The 21,795-nt window shown below is 51.1% G+C and overlaps 1 protein-coding gene and 1 non-coding gene across 6 annotated transcripts in view; both read left to right on the plus strand.

Annotated features, from left to right (window-relative positions):
• TMLHE (trimethyllysine hydroxylase, epsilon) overlaps positions 1-21,513 on the plus strand; it is a 38,963-nt gene extending 17,450 nt beyond the window's left edge. For all 5 annotated transcript variants that reach the window (XM_053274351.1, XM_053274354.1, XM_053274355.1 and 2 more), the window contains 5 exons: positions 3,977-4,256; positions 8,760-8,879; positions 13,955-14,191; positions 16,038-16,176; positions 17,498-21,513. In XM_053274351.1, coding sequence (XP_053130326.1) covers positions 3,977-4,256; positions 8,760-8,879; positions 13,955-14,191; positions 16,038-16,176; positions 17,498-17,629 — 908 coding nt within the window. In that variant the 3' untranslated portion in view covers positions 17,630-21,513. The remainder of the gene's footprint in view (positions 1-3,976; positions 4,257-8,759; positions 8,880-13,954; positions 14,192-16,037; positions 16,177-17,497) is intronic.
• On the plus strand, positions 16,922-16,996 carry TRNAT-CGU (transfer RNA threonine (anticodon CGU)). Its single transcript has one exon. It is a non-coding gene; the product is annotated as a tRNA-Thr (tRNA).
• Positions 21,514-21,795: the final 282 nt, after the last annotated feature.

The raw sequence follows: 21,795 nt of genomic DNA on the forward strand, positions 1-21,795 counted from the left end.
TCAAGGGCCCATGTGCCGGAACTTTTGGCACGTAGATACAGTAGGATTCCAACTGAACAGAGAGATTGCCCCTGTAACTCTGATGAGATTAAGTGAGTTGCACATGTGCGCCTGCGGTGTGCCTTTTAGATAGATTTTGGGCGAAGGTTAACTGGACAAATTCTACATCAAAAATTTGCTAAGAGATGCGAATTTGTCTATTGCACACCCAGTCGCAAGATTCTGTTGTTCTGCAATACGAGTTCATCGCCCTCTGCTCGCCTGTGGTTAGATCCAGTGATCAGTTATGTTATTAATATGGCTGTGTTTAAAAGTTTGTATTGTTTTAGATTTTGTGATAATGGTCAAAGACCGTAATAAAGACTGATAACATCACAGGCCTTTGGCTGGGGGTGATGGGAGTTGTAGTCAACATCAACTGGGAATCCTTGATACAGGGAACAATCAGTTAGTGATCTTTGGATTAGACTTTTTTTTTTTTTAAGGAGTTTCTGTGTTGCACTATTCCAGTAGAACCATGTGGGCTATTTCTGCTTAGATGTTGCTAAATAGAGGAGAGCCGGCTAGAAATAAAGAACATAGGAAGCTGTCATATACTGAGTCTGGCCATTGGTCCATCTAGCTCAGTATTGTCTACATAGACTGGCAGCGGCTTCTCCCAGGTTGCAGGCAGGAGTCTTTCTCAGCCCTATCAGGAGACGCCAGGGAGGGAGCGTGGAATCTTCTGCATGCAGATGCTCTTCCCAGAGCGGCCCCATCCCCGAAGGGGAAGATCTTACAGTGCTCACACATGTAGTCTCCTGTTCAAGTGCAACCAGGGCAGACTGATTGAGCAAAACGGATGCTCTTCCACTGAGCTAGAACTCCACCCTGCTAGGCGAACATTCCTGTTACAGAATGGTCTGCCCTGGTGGCAAAATGTGGGTCTTCAATGCACCAGGCCTGGACAAATCCCGGAGGCGTTTTTAATGGGGAAGTCTCACTCAAGCAGCTGGGCTGATCTCTTCTAGTGTTGCTTTGAGAAAAAGCCCGTCGGTCAACCAAGGGCATGATTGACCAGTGCCCCTGCTCCCCAGCTGTAAATCTTGGCCAGGCTCCCACCAGGAAGTCAGGCCTAGTTTCTGATGGAGACGAAGCTCTCGGTACTTAATAACTGGCTGGAACCTCCCCCCACCTTTTTGTTCTTTTAAAGGGAGGAGTGTAAAGAGGATGGTGCTGATGTTGAATAAAATGGAATAGTATTATTATTATTATTATTACATTTATGTCCCACTCTTCCTCCAAGGAGCCCAGAGCAGTGTACTACATACTTGAGTTTCTCTTTCACAACAACCCTGTGAAGTAGGTTAGGCTGAGAGAGAAGTGACTGGCCCAGAGTCACCCAGCAAGTACCATGGCTGAATGGGGATTTGAACTCAGGTCTCCCCGGTCCTAGTCCAGCACTCTAACCACTACACCACGCTGGCTCTCTCTAAAATAGAAACATCATTCCTTCCTCTCCCCTGCCTTTGCACCCCTTTTGCCCTTTGTGGCATTGCATCTTTGAACCAAAGGAGCAATCAGTGTATAGCTAGTAAAGTAAAGTTGTGCTGTCGAGTTGGTGTCAACTCATGGTGCCCACAGAGCCCTGTGGTTATCTTTGGTAGAATCCAGGAGTGGTTTATCACTGCCATCTCCTGCGCAGTATGAGATGATGCCTTTCAGCATCTTCCTATATCGCTGCTGCCTGATATAAGTGTTTCCCATAGTCTGGGGAACACACCAGTGGGGATTTGAACCGGCAACCTCTGACTTGCGCCATTAGGTAGACTAGAGGACACTTATATTATTGGGCTGCTGGCTAGATTGTTAGGATCACAGGAAGCTGTCATGCTGAGTCAGACCCCTGGTCCATCTAACTCGGTATTGTCTACACTGACTGGTAGCAGCTCTTCAAGGCTGCAGGCAGGCATCATACCCAGCCCTATCTGGAGATGCTGCCAGGGAGTGAACCTGGGAGCCCTTTCATGAAAAGGCAGTCTCAGGTTCACTCCTCTGAACTATGGCCCCATGTTTTCCAGGTTTAAGCATTGCTTTCTGGAGGGCCTTCTCTTCCCATAGACACCTGTTGTTCACAGAAGCCAGCCTTGCAGTCCGAACTTTGGTTGAAGAGCGGTATATAAATATTCCTAATAGTACAGAAATATTCCTTGTCATCGTAGTAGGTTGCTCATACCATAGAGTTGCTTCAACAGTCTACTCAAACCGAAACCAATGCTACAATTTAGCACAGAGCATGGCAGCTTTAAATTTCTTTCTAAGTGTAAAAGAAAGTAAAGTAAAAGGGGCAGCTTGGCAACTTACATATGGAAACATGTCAGTAAGAAGATGAGTCAAACATTCTGCAGCTGAACCCTTCAATTTATCTCTAAATGTCCCAGCATTTTCTCCCTGATCACATCATATATGGGACCGTGTAAAACATAGTGGATTCGGTCCTCTACTTGGCCAGCGCCACGGGGGCAGAGGCACTGTTCCATGGGAATTTTACAGAATCTCCCTTCAAGATATGCCATGGGCATAGTTTGGAAGTGCCAACCTTGCCTTTCTCAGTGGTGCACGGGTAACGTTAGCCAGATACGGTGAGAAGCTTCTGCGTCTCTTCAAATAGCAGTACCAAAGGGAGAACTTTGGAGACTGCACAGCGGCAGCATTTCACATCTCTCTAGATCACTTTGTGTGTTTCTGTGGTCGGTCCATGTATATATTTGTCTCCTCCTCTCGTGATTTGCGCTCCAGTTATATTACTCCTCTTGTTTTTAGATACCCAAATAACTCTGAGTTATTAATATTAACTTATTTCTCTCTGATAAATACACCAGTGTTTCACTTCTGGTAGGCAAATTTTGTCTGGCTGCGATTAAGATGCACTCATGGTGAGTTAAAGTAAAAGGTAAAGTGTGCCGTCAAGTCGATTTCGACTCCTGGCGCCCACAGAGCCCTGTGGTTTTCTTTTGGTAGAATACAGGAGGGGTTGACCATTGCCTCCTCCCACGCAGTATGAGATGATGCCTTTCTGCATCTTCCTATATCGCTACTGCCCAATATAGTACCAGCGGGGATTTGAACTGGCAACCTTCTGCTTGTTAGTCAAGCATTTCCCCGGTGTATTGTACCAAAAGAAAAACGCAGGGCTCTGTGGGCACCAGGAGTCGAAATAGTCTTGACGGCACATTTCATGGTGAGTTAGAAATGGTTATTTCAGGCTTTTAGTTTGCTTCACTCTATTTTAATTTTAATTTTTATTTAATAGATTTTTTAAAATACACACACACACACATTTATATATACATGAATCACCCCATGAAACTGAAAGTTGGGAAATTTAGGACCGACAAGCGGAAGTACTTTTATTATTCTATGGAATTCCTTGCCATGGGATGTGGTGATGGCCACCAGCTTGGGTGGCTTTAAAAGGGGTTTAGACAGATTCATGGTGGACAGATTTATCAATGGCTACTAGTCGGGTGGCTGTGGACCACTTCCAGCCTCAGAGGCACGTTGCCTCTCAATACTAGTTGCAGGGGAGTAACAGCAGGAGAGAGGGCATGCACAGACCTCTTGCCTGTGGGCTTCCCAGAGGCATCTGGTGGTCCACTGTGGGAAACAGGATGCTGGACTAGGTGGGCCTTGGGCATGATCCAGCAGGGCTGTCCTTTTGTGTACGTACACACACACACACGCACACGCACACACACACACACCCTTGTATGGATATTTACCTTTTAATGTCCTTTTATCTGGATCTGGTCTGAGATCTGTATACGTGATGAATGATCGTTAATAAACTTAACTGAACTATATATATTCTCTGTCTTTTCTGGTAAGTGAAGTGTCTTCCCCCCCAAGCTAGGAGTTGCAATCCATTGCTGACTTTTTCTCTTTCTCTTAGAATGCGTTGACTCTCTCTCTCCCCTCCCACCCACTCTCTGGCCAGGGCCGGACAACCACGTGACCAGGTACGGGCTGGAGTGGCTCCTGAAGAACAGCTACGAGGGCCAGAAGCAGCAGGTTATGCATCCGCGCATCCTCTGGAACGCCCAGATCTACCAGCATGCCGAGGTGCCTTCTGTGGACTGCCAGAGTTTCCTGGAGACCAACGAGGGCCTGAAAGAGTTCCTGCAGAACTTTCTGCTCTATGGGATTGCTTTTGTCGAGAACGTTCCCCCGACAAAAGAGGACACGGAGATCTTAGCAGAGAGGATCAGTTTGATAAGGTAACCCTGTAGGGCTGTCTCTCTTGGTGATGGCCACATCCTAATCCCAAAGAGGTCAAGGGGAGCAGAGCTGGTCTTGTGGTAGCAAGCATGACCTGTCCCCTTTGCTAAGCAGGGTCTGGTTTGCATTTGAATGGGAGACTTCATGTGTGAGCACAGCAAGATATTCCCCTTAGGAGATGGGGCTGCTCTGGGAAGAGTGCTTTCGTGCAGAAGGCTCCAAGTTCCCTTCCTGGCATCTCCAAGATAGGACAAGATTTTTTTAAAAATTAAATTTTTTTTTATAGGGCAAGATTTTTTAATTGAACCAACAAATTACCAAAGCATACTGTACGTTACCAAAGCACAATTATATACAAAGTGGTTGTTTGTACATCATATATCTACAAAGATTTACAAACAAGGATTTGGTAACCCACAGGGTTATAAAGTATATGCACCCAGTACTGTAACGGGGGGGGGGGGATTACAAGGCACATCAGGTAATCGGGGGGCTAACGTCCAATGTCCATTTCCACAATTTGTCCCATTGCTGTTTAGAAGAGATACACTTGTCTTTTTGCACATAACCATACAAACTTTTCCAGAAGAGATTTGCTGTCTCATCTACACGAACCTCTTGGTCGCATCTTCTCTCCCTATTCCTACGCAGGAGCATTGCATAAATGACATTTACGAGAAGGGCAACATTCCAATTCCCTAGTATAAGATCGGGATCTAGATCTAGGTTCCAAGTTCCCTCCCTGGCAGCATCTCCAAGATAGGGCTGAGAGAGATTCCTGCCTGCAACCTTGGAGAAGCCGCTGCCAGTCTGTGAAGACAATACAGAGCTAGATGGACCAATGGTCTGACTCAGTATCTGGCAGCTTCAGGTGTGGTATTCTAGGACCATGACGTCTGTCAGTGTGTTCTCTTGGCACAAGCGTGGGGAAACTTTTTGTTCTTGTCATTTAAAGGTCATGCAGGACTTTTTCTGAGAGCAGCCAGAGCTGAGCAAAAGCTGAGGCATGAGGATTTTAATTTTTTTTTTCCCCAGCAAGGCTGGGAACATTTTAGCGTTCACAGAGAGCAATATTTCCTGTTTGGACAGGAAAGGTTAGGAGGGCAGCTCTGGCCCCGGGAGATCGAAAGATGAAAACAGACTCCGAGCTGCAGAGGAAAGTGCAAGGAGAGGGTTTTTTCCCCTCCCAATTAAATTGAAATGGCCAGACTGACTTTGAATTGCCCTTGAGGATTAGGAAGGAAGGATTAGGCAACTCGATTGCACCCATTTGCCTGCTCCACCCCCCCCCCACCTCTCCCCCTCGCCTGGGTATGGCTTTTCTTGCATGACGTCTGACCAGGCACTCTTGCGTGGGAATGCCACTCTTCACCACTGCAACGGAGGATTCCGCTTTCCTTATTCTCACCCGTGACTGGCTTGTCGTTAAGGCTGGCTCACTTTTCCTCCTCCATGCTCCTCACTGTTTTCTCTCCTCTCCACCCAGATTTCTCTCTTTCTTTAATAAATATTTTTATTCCTGCAAGATCTAAATCTGCATACAAGACTCGCTGTTCTTAACCCCGATGAAAAACCCGGAGTCTGGATCCATGTTCCCTGTAAGAGGGATTCCCAGATGTTGTTGACTACAGTCCCCATCATCTCAAGCGGCAATGGCCTTTGGTTGGGGGTTATGGGAGTTGTAGTCAACAACATCTGGGAATCCCTGTGACAGCAGACACTGATCTGGATGGTGATGAACAGCAGGCGAGGTCACCTCTGAGGTGATGCCTCAAAGGCAGGATGCCTCTCTATACCAGTTGCAGGGGAGTAACAGCAGGAGAGAGGGCATGTCCTCCACTCCTGCCTGTGGGCTTCTCTGAGACATCTGGTGGGCCACTGTGTGAGGCAAGATGCTGGACTAAATGGGCCTCCTTGGGCCTGTTCTTATATTCTTAACAGAGGAGGGACCATAGTTCGGGCGCCAAGCTCAGGCTTTGCAGACGGCCCCAGGACTCGTTTCAGCTTTTGTCTTCTGAAAAAGAGCCGAGGTGGCAAGGCCATTTTGGGGAGAGGCTGCCAGTCAGAGCAAACAGTACTGGGTGAGGTAGACGAAAGGTCTGACTCGGCCTGGCAGCGTCATGTAGTCAGGTAGCCTCAGGAGAGCAATCTGTGATTTGTTGATTTAGAATATCTACTGCCCCAAGCCATTTTTGGAAGGGTGGTATAGATATGGAATGAACAAATAAATAAATAAAACACTGCCTTTCAACAAGAATGTTAGTTACACAGCAAAAGGAATGAGAAGCTTGCTCCTTGCCCCCAAAGCCCTTGCAAGTCTTAACAAGAAGCCGCACAAAGGCGATGCCAGTGTCAGTCCGTGGCGGGATGCTGTGCTGGGGTTGGATAGGGAAAGAAGACAAGGGAATCGCCCCTTTTTAAAAAGTGCCTCTTTGCAGTAGGATGCCAGCAACTCAGGTGCAGGAGGCATGGCCACGGAGCACACGCTACGGTGCTACTTATATACTGCTAAAATGTCCCAACGCAGTTTACATTGGGGGGGGGGGGAGACGACATCATATAAACATTATTTGGAACCAGTAAGGTGGTTCCTGTCCCCAAAAGGCTCACAGCGAAAAAGAAACATCGGGCAGATACCAGCAACAGCCACTAGAGGGATGCTTTGCTGGGGATGGAGAGAGCCGGTTGCTCCCACCCCCCCGCTAAAGATAAGAGAATTCCCACTTTGTCAAGTTGGCGGGGGCACCTTCTGCACACCAGGCCTCTAGTTGTCCTTACAAATATTTACACAGTGTTTTTCAACGAAAACACCTTGGAATCTCTCATTGGAATCTGAGGAATCTCTCTCAGCCCTATCCTGGAGATGCTGCCAGAGAGGGAATTTGGAACCTTCTGCTCTTCCCAGAGTGGCTCCATCCCCTGAGGGGAATATCTTACAGTGCTGACACATGTAGTCTCCCATTCACATGCAAACCAGGGCAGACCCTGCTTAGGGTCTATCCAGACTGGCAGCGGCTTCTCCAAGGTTGCAGGCAGGACTCTCTCCCAGCCCTATCTTGGAAATGCTGCCAGGGAGGGAACTTGGAACCTAGATGCTCTTCCCAGAGTGGTTCCATCCCCTGAGGGGAATATCTTACGGTGCTGACACATGTAGTCTCCCATTCACATGCAAACCAGGGCAGACCCTCCTTAGCAAAGGGGACAGGTCATGCTGGCTCCCACGAGCCCAGCTTTCCTCCCGCATCGGCGTTTGTGTTCCTTGCCCACAAGGGAGCATTCACAGACAGCCCTAACGCCTTCAGATTTCAGACTCTTACAAAATTACAGTTTTCAGACTCTGCCTAGAGAGTGCTACATTTCCAGTTGTGGCTACTGGAACATAGGGAGCTACCTTTTACAGAGCGACCCGCAGTCAATCTAGCTCAGGGGTGTCTACACTGACTGGCAGTGGCTCTCCCAGGCAGGCAGCCTTTCCCAGCCCTACCTGGAGAGGTTGCCAGAGAGTCAACCTGGGACCTTCTGCTTGAAAATGCAGATTCTCTACCACTGAGCTCTGACCCCATCCCTGACATAGACAGCTACCATCTGCTGAGTCTGACCATTGGTCCATCTAGCTCAGTGGTATGTACACTGACTGGCAGCAGCTCCTCCAAGGTTTCAGGCAGGAGTCTCTCCCCATCCTGCCTGGAGATGCTGTCAGGGAGAACCTGGGACTTTCTGCATGCAGTCATCCAGATGCTCTTCCACTATCTTCCACTATCTATCTGACTGAGCTCACGTGTAGCCCCCCCATCCAAATTCAAACCAAGGCAGGCCTTGCTTAGCAAAGGAGACAATTCATGCTTGTTACCACAAGACCAGCTCTCTTCCCTAAAATAAAGGAAACCAACATAGGAAGCTGCCTTATACCAAGTAAGAGCCTTGGTCCATCCAGCTTTGTGGTGTCTACACTGACTGGCAGCAGCTGTTCAAGGTTTCAGGCTGGAGTCTTTCCCAGCCCTCCCTGGAGATGCTGCCAGGGATTGAACCTGGGACCTTCTGCATGCTAAACAGATATTCTACCACTGAGCTACGGCCCTGCCCCCTAAGGGGAGGATCTTACAGCAGACAGTGCTTACATGTAGTTGCCCTTCCAAATGCAAGCCAGGGTGGACCCTGCTTAGCAATGGAGACCATAACTGCCTGCTACTGCAACGCCAAGCCACCTAATGGCGCAGTGTGGGGAAATGACTTGCCTAGCAAGCATGACGTTGCTGGTTCGAATCCCTGCTGGTATGTTTCCTGGATTATAGGAAACACTTATATTGGGCAACAACGATGTAGGAAGGTGCTGAAAGGCATCTTCTCATACTGTGCGGGAGGAGGCAATGGTCAACCCCTCCTGTATTCTACCAAAGACAACCGCAGGGCTCTGTGTTCGCCAGGAGTTGAAACCGACCCGACGGCCCAACTTTACTTCCCCGCAAAGCCAACTGGGCATTCTGTGCTGTTTCATCTTTCAGAGAGACCATCTATGGCAGAATGTGGTACTTCACGTCCGACTTCTCCCGGGGAGACACGGCCTACACCAAGCTGGCTTTGGACCGTCACACGGACACCACCTACTTCCAGGAGCCCTGTGGGTAGGTGCCAGTTGCCTGTGAGGCGGCAGGAAATTGGGTGGGCACGATCCGTGCATGCCCTGCTGCGTCTCTTCAAAGTGTCTGTGAGGGGCTTTAGCAGATACAAAACCGATGCAGCTGAGATAGCCAAAGCCGCCGCAGAATAGGAGGTTGATTCCAACGCGTTTCAGTCAATATCACTTGAATATTTCGATATTCCTTCGGAAAAGGAATATTTTCACTGAGCTGCCTGGAAGAGGTTCTACCTTGCAAGAGTCCTTGGCGGACTTTAACAGACGCAGCTGCAGTGTATTCATATGATTCGTGGGGATCCTACTTTTCCAATTGGAAATCTCTGAGCAGGTTCTGTGGGGTACCCAGGGGGCTCCCATCCAGACACTGGCCAGGTATATGGACATAAGAACCACCCTGCTGGATCAGGCCCAAGGCCTATCTAGTCAATATCTCTATCACAGTAATTCAGCAGTATAGTACAAAGTTGACATTCATTGCAGTTGGTGCAATCTGTCCGATATCACAGTTGCATTTCGAGAAAATCTACCCAGTCGGGGATATCCTTACCTAACTGATGGGGTCAGGGCAGGGGTCTTCTCCATTGCTTGATGCATCTTGTATGCAAAGGCACAGAACCTAGCAACACAAGAAGCAACAAATACCGTCTGATCTGCAAGAAGATCAGTTACATAGAAGTCCATTGGTCTTCCCTGAAGGCTCTATAAAAGAGGTGAAATCAGTTTGCTATGTGGAATGCTGTAAAATTTACAACTAAGTAAAATAGGAGCCAGATTATCCACTTCGTCTGATCCACAGGAACACAAGCCCTACCTAGTCCAGCATCCTGTTTCACATAGTGGCCCACCAGATGCCTCCAAGGAGCCCACAGGCAGGGGGTGAGGGCATGCCCCCTCTCCTGCTGTTGCTCCCCTGCAACTGGTATTTAGCGGCCCCCTGCTTCTGAGGCTGAAGAGGGCCTGTAGCCACCAGACTAGTAGCCATCGATAGACCTGTTCTCCATGACTTTGTCTCTAAGCTTAGCTTTAAAGGTAAAGTGTGCCGTCAAGTCGGTGTCGACTCCGGGCGCCCACAGAGCCCTTTGGTTTTCTTGGGTAGAATACAGGAAGGGTTTACCATTGCCTCCTCCCACACAGTATGAGATGATGCCTTTCAGCATCTTCCTATATCGCTGCTTCCCGATATAGGTATCAGCAGAGATTCAAGCTGGCAACCTTCTGCTTGTTCGTCAAGCATTTCCCCGCTGCGCCATTAGGCGGCTTTACGCTTAGCTTTAGCAGTGCTATATTTTAATTTTATTTTTATACCACCTTTCATTAAAACGGTCTCAAGGTGGTTTACAAAAACATTTAAACATAAAACTGAAAAACAGTTACACAATGAAAATAATGAAATTGGAATACAAAACTACAAATCTAATTAAAAGTTTTTGAAACATACACAATAAGACCATAAAAGATAGAGTAGCAATAGCAACAAAAACACTCCTATAAAAGCCTGGCGGGGGGGAGCCAAGATTTCAGTTGCTTTCTAAAAACTGTGATGGAGAAAGGGGAGCAGATACCCACCAGGAAATCATTCCGAAGTCTGGGGGCAGTCACTGAGAAGGCCCTGTTCCCACCCGCACAACAGCCAAGCCTCCTTCATTGGGAGCAGAGCCCCCTCTGGTGACTTTGTCAAGCAGGCAGAAACCCTTGGGAGCAGGCAATCCCTCAGGTATCCAGGGCCCAAACTGTTACAGGTTTTAAAGATCAAAACCAGCACCCTGAATTGGACCTGGAAACAAATCGGCAGCCAGTGTCTCTCTTTCAAAATGGGTGTCCAGTAATATGATCCCACCAGGCAGCTCCAGATAAAATCCGAGCTGCCACATTTTGCACTGGCTGCAGTTTCCGAATAGCCTTCAAGGGCAGCCCCATGTAGAGTGTGTTGGAGTAATCCAGCTGGGAAGTGATGCGTGCATAACTGTGGCCAGATCTGTCTGTCTTGAGAAAGGGACGCAGCTGGTGCACCAGCCGAAGCTGTGCAAAGGCCCCCCTGGCCACCGCCTCCACCTGGGCTGCCAGTAATTAGGGGTGTGCACAGATTCATTAAATAAATAAATAAATAATTTTTAAGGACATGGAGGCTGGGGATGATGGGGGTTGTAGTCCAACAACACCTGAGAACCCAGGTTGAGAAACGCTAGTCTAGTGGGAGGGAGGGAGGGAGGAAGGTTGTGTGTGTCAAGTTGTCTGTGGGTGTGAAAGCACTACAGATCTTCTGGCAGGACCCAAGAATCAAGAAACCCACACGGCACGTTATGTAGGATTGCTGGTCTTAGGAACATAGGCAAGCTGCCATATACTGAGTCAGACCCTTGGTCCATCTAGGTAGTATTGCTTTCACAGACTGGCAGCGGCTTCTCCAAGGTTGCAGGCAGGAATCTCGCTCAGCCCTGTCTTGGAGCTGCTGCCAGGGATGGAACGTGGAACCTTCTGCTTTTCCCGAAGCGGATCCCTCCCCTGAGGGGAAGATCTTCCAGTGCTCAAGGGGACAAGTCATGCTTGCTACCACAAGACCAGCTCTCCTCTTCTCTTGTGGCAGCACACATGAATTGTCCCCTTTGTTAAGCAGGGCCCACCCTGGTTTGCATTTGAAGGGGAGACTACATGTGAGCACTGTAAGATATTCCCCTTGGGGGATGGGGAAGGGTGCTTGCATGCAGAAGGTCCCAGATTCCCTCCCTGGCATTTCCAGGGTTTGACTGAGAGACACGCCTGCCTGTAATCTTGGAGAAGCCGCTGCCAGGCAGTGCAGACAATACTGTGCTAGAGGGACCAAGGGTCTGAATTGGTATAAGGCAGCTTCCTATGTTCCTCTGGAAGACCAGCTCTTAACTTGCAGATTCTCTGTGTTATACACATGCACCCAAAATCTCCACCAAAGCCAATGTTTTTACGGCCCGGGAATGGCCCAAGCAGGTTCAAACGGTTCAGCGCAGAATTAATACAGTGTGGCAGTACATAGAGTCTTCTGTATTGGTGCTGTCTCTCGAGTGCAGCTGTGCTAGGGCCGTGGCCAGTTCTCAACTTTATATAACCAGCTAACAAAAACAGCGATCTTTTGTAAGACGGGCAGGGCTGCATTCTTCCCCTCTGAGGTCTGTTTCGGAACATCAGAAGCTGGAAGTGAACTTGATGGCTTAGAAGGCCATAGGAAGCTGCTGTATACTGAGTCAGACCCTTGGTCCAACTAGCTCAGTATTGTCTTCACAGACTGGCAGCGGCTTCTCCAAGGTTGCAGGCAGGAATCTCTCTCAGCCCTATCTTGGAGATGCTGCCAGGGAGGGACCTTGGAACCTTCTGCTCTTCCCAGAGCGGCTCCATCCCCTGAGGGGAATATCTTACAGTGCTCACACTACTAGTCTCTCATTCATATGCAACCAGGGTGGACCCTGCTTAGCTAATTCATGCTTGCTAACAGAAGACCAGTTCTCATCCGCCAGGCCTTCCAGTGTCCTGTGCTGTGATACCTTCCCCATATAGGGCGATACTGCAGGATGGGGCCATAGCTAGTGATGGAGCACGCAGAAGGTCCCCAGTTGAGCCTCTGGCATTTCCAGGTAGGGCTGGGAAGGACTCCTGCCTGAAACCTTGCAGAGATACTGCCAGTCAGTGCCGAGAATACCGAGCCCGGCGGACCAGCAGTCTGACTCAGTAGGCAGCAGCTTCCTATGCTCTCTTGTATATACTTGTGCATTTCATTTCTATCCAGCTTTTTGACAACCGGGTCCTCTATTTTAAAACAGGGCTAGCTAGTCCTTGCATCCCATCTAAATTTCCCAGCTCCTTAGCCCTCACTCCAGGTGATGGTTCTGCTGTAGCCCATCCCTTTGAGGTCCCTAGAGCTGGCCTTGTGGTAGCGAGCATGAATGTCCCCTTGGCTAAGCAGGTTTGCATTTGAATGGAGACTACACATCCGTGTTTGGTTTGGTTTGAGTTGTAACCCTGGTTTGCATTTGGATTATGTCTGCATGTGAGCCCTGAAGAATATTCCAGTCAGCTGGTGGGGTCATAGCTCAGTGGTAGAACATCTGTTTAGCATGCGGAAGGTTCCAGGTTCATTCTTTGGCAGCCTCTCCAGGTAGGGCTGGGGAGAGACTCCTGCCTGAAACCAGGGAGAGCCGCTGCCAGTCACTGTTGACGATACTGAGCTAGATGGAGCGAGGGTCTGACTCCGTAGGTGGCAATTTCCTTTGTTGGGGATGAGAGAGCGTAGCTTGGAGGTCGAGCATCTGCTTTGTATGCAGAGGATCCCAGATTCAATACTTTATAGAGGATACTGAGTCTGTCTCGGTATAAGGCAGCTTCCTATGTTAGTCCTTTTAGGGGATGGGGCTGTAGATCAGTTGCGTCCCCTCTAACAGGGAATCTCCGATGTTGCTGACTACAACTCCCAGAATTCCCAGCCAAAGGTCGTTGCAGCTGGGGACGCTGGGCGTTGTAGTCAACAACATCTGGGATTCCCTGTTCGAGAGAATGCCGAAGCTCTAGCCTCCTGCTTGCAACCTGGGAGAGCCGCTGCCAGTCAGAGTAGGCAATACGAAGTTAAATGGACTGAGGGTCTGACTCAGCGTAAGGCAGCTTCCTCTGTTCCTGCCACCTTTTGGGGGGATAGAGATACTGAGCCTCCATGGTAGGGCTTTGCCTGCAGAAGGTCCCAGCTTCCATCCCAGGCAGCATCTCCAGGTAGGCCTGGGAGAGACCCCTGCCCGAAACCTTGGAGAGCCGCTGCCAGTCAGTGTAGACCATACTGAGCTACATGTACCAATGGTTTGAGCGTGTGCCTGTGTGTGTTTGCACGCTGAAGCACACATACACAAATGATGCGTTTATATACCCCTCGCCATTTGCATCTCTTAAGTGGTCCACATCCTATGCTCCTAACATATAACCTACCAATTTGGAATTGGTCAAGTATTCCTCTGCGCCAAGGCTCTCCAGCGGTCACTAGACTACAACTCCCAGCATCCTTTGCTGCAGCTGGCGGACTGACAGGCCCCTCCTCTCCCCCCCCCCCAGCATCCAGGTGTTCCACTGCCTCCGCCACGAAGGGACAGGCGGCCGGACGCTGCTGGTGGACGGCTTCTACGCGGCCGGGCAGGTCCTCCAGCGAGCCCCGGAGGACTTCGAGCTGCTGGCCAAGGTGCCGCTGAAGCACGAGTACATCGAGAGCGTGGGGGGCTGCCACAACCACATGATCGGGGTGGGCCCCGTCCTGAATGTCTACCCTTGGAACAACGAGCTCTACCTGATCAGGTGAGGCGGCTGGCATCGCTCGGGAAGCGGGGCGGGTGGCCCTCTGCCTGCCTGGGCCCAGCCCAGCCCCCCGAGCAGCGGCTCTGACCGGCAGCAGCCCTGCCAAGACGTGAACCGCGGTGTGTCCTCGTTTTCGCTGGTTGGGAAAAGCGAGGCGTTTTCCAGTTGTGGTGAGGGTGATGTTGCCCTCTCTCCCTTTTGGATGTTGTGTGTGATACGTCGATGTATGTCTCTTTAACGCTCTGCTGGAACCCGAGTGACGCGGACTCCCGAGGAGCTTCCTGCAGAGGTTCTCAGCCTGGGGTCCCCAGATGTTCTTGGACTACGACTCCTCTGCCCTCTGGCCATCGTGGCTAGAGATGTGCACGAATGGTTCGTTCACAGGTTGGCGGGGCGGGAAGCGCTTCCTTGAAGGGGCAGGTAAGGAGCTCCTGCAGGGAATCACACCCGAGCCTTTTTGGCACTTCCCGGAGGAGGCCCCAAGCTGGCTCGTGCTCATCATCCCTAATTGAGGCTGGCCATAATGGCGGCTGTTGGACTACAGAGCAGTTGTCGGAGACAGGTCGTCCACCAACGTTTGGAGACCCAAAGCGGAGAACCCCTGCCTTACGGATAGAGGTTGGGATGTCCAGTGGAGCATACGGTGCCATATGAATAACAAAGCTGGATCCACTCAGTGTGTGGTGGCGGCAAGCATGAATTCTCCCCTTTGCTAAGCAGGGTCTGCCCCAGTTTGCATTTGAATGGGAGACTACCTGTATGGGCCCTGAAACATATTCCCTTCTGGGGATGGGGCCCTTCTGGGAAGAGCACCTACCTGCTTGCAGGCAGACGGTTCCAAGATCCCTCCCTGGCAGCATCTCCAAGATAGAGCTGAAAGGGACTCCTGCCTGCAACCTTGGAGTAGCCGCTGCCAGTCTGGGTAGACAATACAGAGCTGGGTGGACCAAGGGTCTGACCTTCTGCTCTTCCCAGAGTGGCCCCATCCCACAAGGGGAATATCTTACAGTGCTCACCCTTCTAGTCTCCCATTCATATGCAACCAGGGCGGACCCTGCTTAGCTAAGGGGACAAGTCATGCTTGCTACCACAAGACCAGCTCTCCTCTCCACCCAAAGCCTCTGAGAAGCCCACAGGCGAGAGGTGAGGGCATGCCCTCTCTCCTGCTGTTGCTCCCCTGCAACTGGCATTTGGGTATCTTGCTTCTGAGGCTGGAGGTGGCCTCTAGTCACCAGACTAGTAGCCATTGATAGATCTCTCCTCCATGCTTTGTATAAAGACCTTACAAACTTAGTAAAATTTAGTTAACGTAGTAAAATTTAGTTTGCACTGTGTGGATCCAGTATTTTTATTCAGGCTGCATGCTTTGCTCCACTGCATATTCCATGAGTATTTCACTTTAGATAGTACTCATTACATCCCATGTTACATCTCCATGTTGCAGCTTTATCTTTGAGTTCAGCCGCTTGTGAAGGGGTCAGTTTGGGTGACAAAACCGACTTGCTTCTCCTGGGTGGCTGTTGTGGGTCAAGCCTTAGCCCCATGCTAGAGTCCCTGCTTTTGCACGCAGGTGGTGCCCACTTCACTTCCCAGCAACATCTCCAGGTAGGTCTGGGAAGGACTCCTGCCTGAAATCCTGGAGAGATGCTGCCGGTCAGAGTAGGCAGTAATGAGAGAGATGGACCAGGGGTCTGACTCTGTAGGAGGCAGCTTCTGATGCTATTTTTCTCATTCTCTCGACCCGATGGTTGGACTCTTTATAAGGCCGCTTAATATGTGTGGGATTTAACTGGAGCAGCTGGGCTCTGCGAAACACACCAAGGACGCTGGTTCCACTTCTTCACAGGTACAACAACTACGACCGAGCTGTCATTAACACAGTGCCTTATGACACCGTGCACCGCTGGTACACCGCACACCGGACTCTCACCACCGAGCTGCGGAGGCCGGAGAACGAGCTGTGGGTCAAGCTGAAGCCAGGCAAGGTAGAGTCCTAGTGAATGCCTCGGGATGTCGCAGTTATGGGGGCATTTTGCTGAAGGTGTGGATACACAACCAATGTGTCTAAACGTTAGGAGATGGAACCACCGCTTAGTGCTTGCATGCAGAATGTGCACGGTTCAATCCCTGGCAGCATCTCCAGGTGGGGCTGGGAAAGCCTCCTGCCTGAAACCTTGGAGAGCTGCTGCCAGTCAGAGTTGACAGTACTGAGCTAGATGGATCAGTGTTCTGACTCAGTAGACAGCCGCGTCCTAGGGGAAAGGGCCATAGTTCAGCGGTAGAGCATCTGCTTTGCCTGCAGAACATCTCAGGTTCACTCCCTGGCAGCATCTCCAGGTAGGGCTGGGAGAGACTCTTGCCTGAAACCTTGGAGGGATGCTGCCAGTCAGAGTTGGCAGTACTGAATCCAAGGGACTCATGGTCTGACTCGATATAAGGCAGTTTCCTAAGGGATTTTAATGGCTCAGGAGCTCAGTGGTAGAGCATCTGCTTCGTATGCAGAAGGTACCAGGTTCACTCCCTGGCAGCATCTCCAGATAGGGCTGGGAAAGACTCCTGTTTTGAAACCTTGTAGAGCTGCTGCCAGTCAGTGTAGACAACTCTGAGCTTAATGGGCCATGTGGCCATGGAAGGCATTGAATTTCCGAATGGCCAATGGCCATTTGGAAATTCCATGCCTTCCTTTGGCTATTGGGGAGAGGAAGGTGCATTTCCTGTAATTCATTCTAGGATGAGTCTGTGGCTCAGTGGTAGAGCATCTGCTTCGTATGCAGAAGGCCCCAGGTTCACTCCCTGGCAGCATCTCCAGGTTGGGCTGGGAGAGACTCCTGCCGGAATCCCTGGAGAGCTGCTGCCAGTCAGTGCTAACGATACTGAGATAGAGGGACCAGTGGTCAGACTTGGTGAACAGCAGCTTCTTACGTCCCCCAGTCTTGCTTCAGCCTTAGGGAGGAGCCATCGTTCAGTGGCAGAGTAACTGCCTTGCACAGAGAAGGTCCCCAGTTCCCTCCCTGGCAGCATCTCCAGGTAGGGCTGGGAGAGACTCCTGCCTGAAACCTTGGAGAGTTGCTGCCAATCAGGGTAGACCAGGGATTCTCGACGTTGGGTCCCCAGATGTCATTGGACTTCAACTCCCAGAATCCCCAGCCAAAGGCCACCGGGGCTGGGGATCATGGGAGTTGAAGCCCAGTAGCATCTGGGGACCCGGCGTCGAGAATCCCTGGTGTAGACGATCCTGAGCTCCCTGGAAGAAGGGTCTGAGAGTCAAGGTCGCCCCCTACGCCGTTTCCCTCGTTCTCTTTGCAGGCCCTCTTTGTGGACAACTGGCGGGTCCTGCACGGCCGGGAGTCCTTCACGGGCTACCGCCAGCTCTGCGGCTGCTACCTGACGAGAGACGACGTGCTGAACACGGCCCGCTTCCTGGGCCTCCAGGCCTGACGCGCTGAGCCCGAGAGCGTCTTGCATACCTCAAGAGACCTGACCTCCACCCCAAGAGGAGGGGGGGGGGTCCCCACAGCATTACTTGATTGTCCGCTGCCCAATACGCATCACTGCCCTTTGGATCCGCGTGTGCTCTCTCTGCCTGTGCGTCTGGTTCTCCTTGGCTTGAGCAGGGCAGAGCTGGGCCTGCCTCGACACCCGAAAGCGGCAGCGGCCCTGGCCGTCTTTCGCCAGCAGGCCGTTCGCTGTCACTCCGGACTTGGTCCCGGCACAACCTTTCAAGCGGGAGCCTCTCTCCTGCCGAATGTCAAGCCGCAGCAGAGCCGATGCGTCGCCGGGCTCTTTCTCAGGCCTTAAGCACTTCCAAACCAGCGTCCCCCCACCCACCCGCCTGCCCCATGCCAGGAGGGCTAGGATTCTGCGCGTCCTTCCTCTCTGCTGGCGGCCTCAGCTTTCCACGGGATGGGGAAGCTGCCCGAGGGACCTTTGCAGCAAAGACAGGGAGGGAAGCAGCCGGTCTGGAGAAGGAAGGTGGTGCTGATGGTCTTTCCTTCGCTCTGCCTACCAAGTAGGGTTGCTGGTGCAATACTCTCCATCTTCTTCTCCTGTTTCTGTCTCGTACACCTGGGGCTTCTGGGGCTGCCCCCGTCGTGCCATCCTGCCCGCTTTAGTTTTTTTTGGGGGGGGGGGACACAGCAGGTGACGTGTGGTTTCATTCAGTCCCCCTTGCCTTGTCCTTCCTGCTCTGGCCTTCCAGGAATGTTCTGATTCTACTCCCCTGCCAATGCAAGGTGAGGGGGCCGTGCCTGTCAGGAACGGGAAATCGGTGGCGGAGGCCGGAAGACGCTGGAAAAATACCTCGGGCAATTAGAAGAAAAACTTGCCGGGCTTTGTACTCCTGGAGTGGAAGACCTCTTGGCGGGGTCAGCAAAATGTGTTTGTGTTTGGGGTTAGTGCAGACCCCCAACTAATTGTTGATCTTACCATATTTACCTGAATCCAAGACTAGGTTTTTGCCCAATTCCTCAATGCTAGAGATCGGGGCGGGGGGGGTGTCTTAAAGTCAGAATCCTCTTCCTTTGGGGTAAATACAGGTATAACTTAAACATAACCTCTTTTTTAAAGGGGGGGGGTGTCATCTTAAATTCTGAGTCTCCTCCTGTTCAAGTAAATGCGGTAATCGCACCGTGTGGAGGTGGCTGTCCCGGGTGCTGTGCTTTGCTGCAGGGGCTTTCAGGGAAGCAGAGCACCGTCTCGCAAGGCATGCAGGGAGCTCTGGGAAAAGGAGTCCTTCCCGGTATTTCTCCTGTTGAGGTGGAGCCAGGTTGAAGTGGGTCCTGGGATAAGAAGTTAAGATGTGCACTCTCCTTCTTTTCTCCAGACTTGTTGAAACTGCCACGCCACCCCCCGCCCAATCTTTTTCTGGGTCTTCCCCTTTACAAATATCCTCTACTCCAGCAGTTTGCCAGGGAGACCGGGTGGGAGACCGAAGAGCTGGCTGTCTCCCAGTAGGGATGTGCACGAACTAGTTTGATGCCTCCTTTGGGAAGCGTCGAACCGGCTCGGGTGCCCGCAGCCGAATCGGTTCAGCAGGACAGGGAGCGGTTCCCTTAAGAAGCAGGTCCTTACCTGCCCTGCTGCTTTTCCATGCGCGGCGCTTGCTCTGCCAGTGCGTGGCATTGGCGTGTGCAGGGCCTCTGCGCGTGCCTATCTTGCTTTTTAAGGGAACCACTCCCTGCCCCGTCTGTTCTCACCGCTTGTCCATTCTGCACAAGCCATTTGCGCACATGCCTACTTCCCAGCTTAAAACTCCCCTAATCCCTGGCTGTTGGCCACTGTGGCTGGGGATTATGGGAGTTGTCGTCTGAAAAAAAAGATGGCGGGGGGAACAAAGTTGAGCAGGCCTGAATTAGAGCTGTCCCCCACCTGTAGGGAAATTGCTGTCAAGAACTACACTTCCCAGCACTCCCTGTTTGTCTTCTAAGATGTGGATGTAGGCCCCTCGGGCCCCCCTGGGGGAAACGCAGCTCTGTGCAGGGGCCAGTGTGGTGAGAAATTGCTTTCACCTTGAGCATTGTTTGCCGAAGTCCTTCCCACCATGGAGAACAGTGAAGATTCGTGGCCCGTGGGGTTCTGCCGTCTCCGCAGGTGTGTTTCATGCCAGGCACTTAGCAGAAGAAGCCACCGCGCCATTTCTGGGCTCCGCATAGCTGCGGAAGCTGCGTTCAGCATCTCCGCCTCGCCGCATCCAGAGGAAAAGAGCCCATGGACTAGAAGAAGGGCATCTCTGGAGATGGCGGCCTCTCGGGCTGAATGACCTGGTGGTCGTGAATCTTGGCAATGTAAGTGGTGATGCAAGAAGCCACGTCTCTCTCGCCACTCGCAAGAAAAGAGCCCCTCGGGCCAGCCAGAGACCTGCTCTTTGTCCCTGACTTGAAGGGAAAGGACCCGTCTCTCTCGCCCATGGAAGCATTGTTTAAAATGAAAGGCCTTTGGTAGACCGTGGGTGCTGATCCCCGATTCCCAGATGTTGTGGACTGCACCTCCCAGCATCCTCAGCTGCAGTGGCCTTTGGCTGGGGATTATGGGAGTTGTGATCCACAACCTCTGGGACTTATTGTTACTCCCCATCTCCATGAAATGTCATGCAACGTCCTTTTTCTTTCTTTCTCTGTGTGTGCGTTTAATACCACAATGTATTTGGAGTCCAATGTCCAAAGGATGTCAGATTATTCTGAACTGCAAGCGGAGGGGGATTCGTCCATGAGCCCAGCCCATCCATTTTGGCCATCAGCACCGTCTTGGGGGCTGAATGGTTATAGTGATATTTGGCAACATTGACCTCCCCGGAGATTAGGGTTGCCATCTTCTGGCTTTCCAAATCCGGGAGCCTTATTTGCATATTATTATGTAAATTGGCTTGGAAATAATTTTTGAGCAGAATAGTGACTACACATTTTGCTCCATAACTCTGCTTCTACAAGGGCTAGAGCTTAGCTCTCCCCCGCCACCTTTAAAAAAAAGAAAGAAAGCTGAAATCCGGTCGAATCTGGGTGAGATGCTTAAAATCCGGGTCAAACCCGAAATTCCAGGGGGCATGGCAACTCTACCGAAGTTGGAAAAGAGGTGGTTGCACTTACAGCGTGTTCTCACCTCTTCTTTAGCCCTACTCCGAAATGATTTCTCTCAACTTGCGTGCATCTTTGTTCTGCTTTCCGAGCCCTGAAGAGATTTGAATTCCTCTGGGGTCACTTCCCTTTTCAGCATCAAAGTTTTATTTGCAGGGTTGTGTTACCCCTTTGGGGAGGCACCCGTTTGTGCCGTTAGCACCAGTGTGTGATCCCCATGGGTCATAAATCTTCAGCTAGAGATGTGTGAGCCGGCTCAGTTTGGGGGGTCTGAATTCGAACCGGACTGGCCCCCGGTTCAAAGAACCGGCTCGTGGTCCGGCTCAGGTATACTTTTAAAGGGAGGATTCCCCTTTACAAGTAAAGGGCATCCCTAATCTAAATTGTAAAGGTGACGCAGGGTGGGGGGGGTGCTAAATAAAGTGGCTTCTGTCGGCCTCCGTACCTTTAGAGGCAACAGGACTCCTCCAAGCCCCCCACCGGTCTCCCAAATGACAGTCTGGGCCGGTTGCATTACAGCCTCCTCTCACTACCCAGCTCCTTCCCTATACATATTTTACGTAGGGCGACTTAGCCTTCATTTTGCTTCCCCACCCTCCCGCCACCAGCCTACTGTAAATCTATGCAGTTGTCACTCCGGACGGGAGCGGCTCTTGCCTCGATCGGATTCCCATCAGGCTTTGTACTCGACTCTCTTTTTGCAGTTCCCTCTCTTTACTTGCTAATAAAAGATCAGTGGCATTTCTTGCTGGAGCAGCGGATTGGTGGCTTCCTTCCATCAGAGCGGGGAAGGGCAACCTTGGCTCTCCAGGTGTTGTGGAAGGCCGACGCCCATCTTCTCCAGGTGCAATAAATGGTGGCTAGGAATGATGGGAGTTGTAGCTTGACGACAGCTGGCGTGCCAGGGTTCCCTGCCCCTGTATCAAGTGGTATGTTTTGATGTGGAGTGCAGTGACTTCAGTCCTCACCAGTGCTGTGATTTGCCCGGGGTGGGGGCGGCCGCTCCCTTAAGGGAAACGGAGCCCTCTTGAGCCC

The sequence above is a fragment of the Hemicordylus capensis genome, chromosome 11, assembly GCF_027244095.1.
Source record: "Hemicordylus capensis ecotype Gifberg chromosome 11, rHemCap1.1.pri, whole genome shotgun sequence".
Lineage (NCBI taxonomy): Eukaryota > Metazoa > Chordata > Lepidosauria > Squamata > Cordylidae > Hemicordylus > Hemicordylus capensis.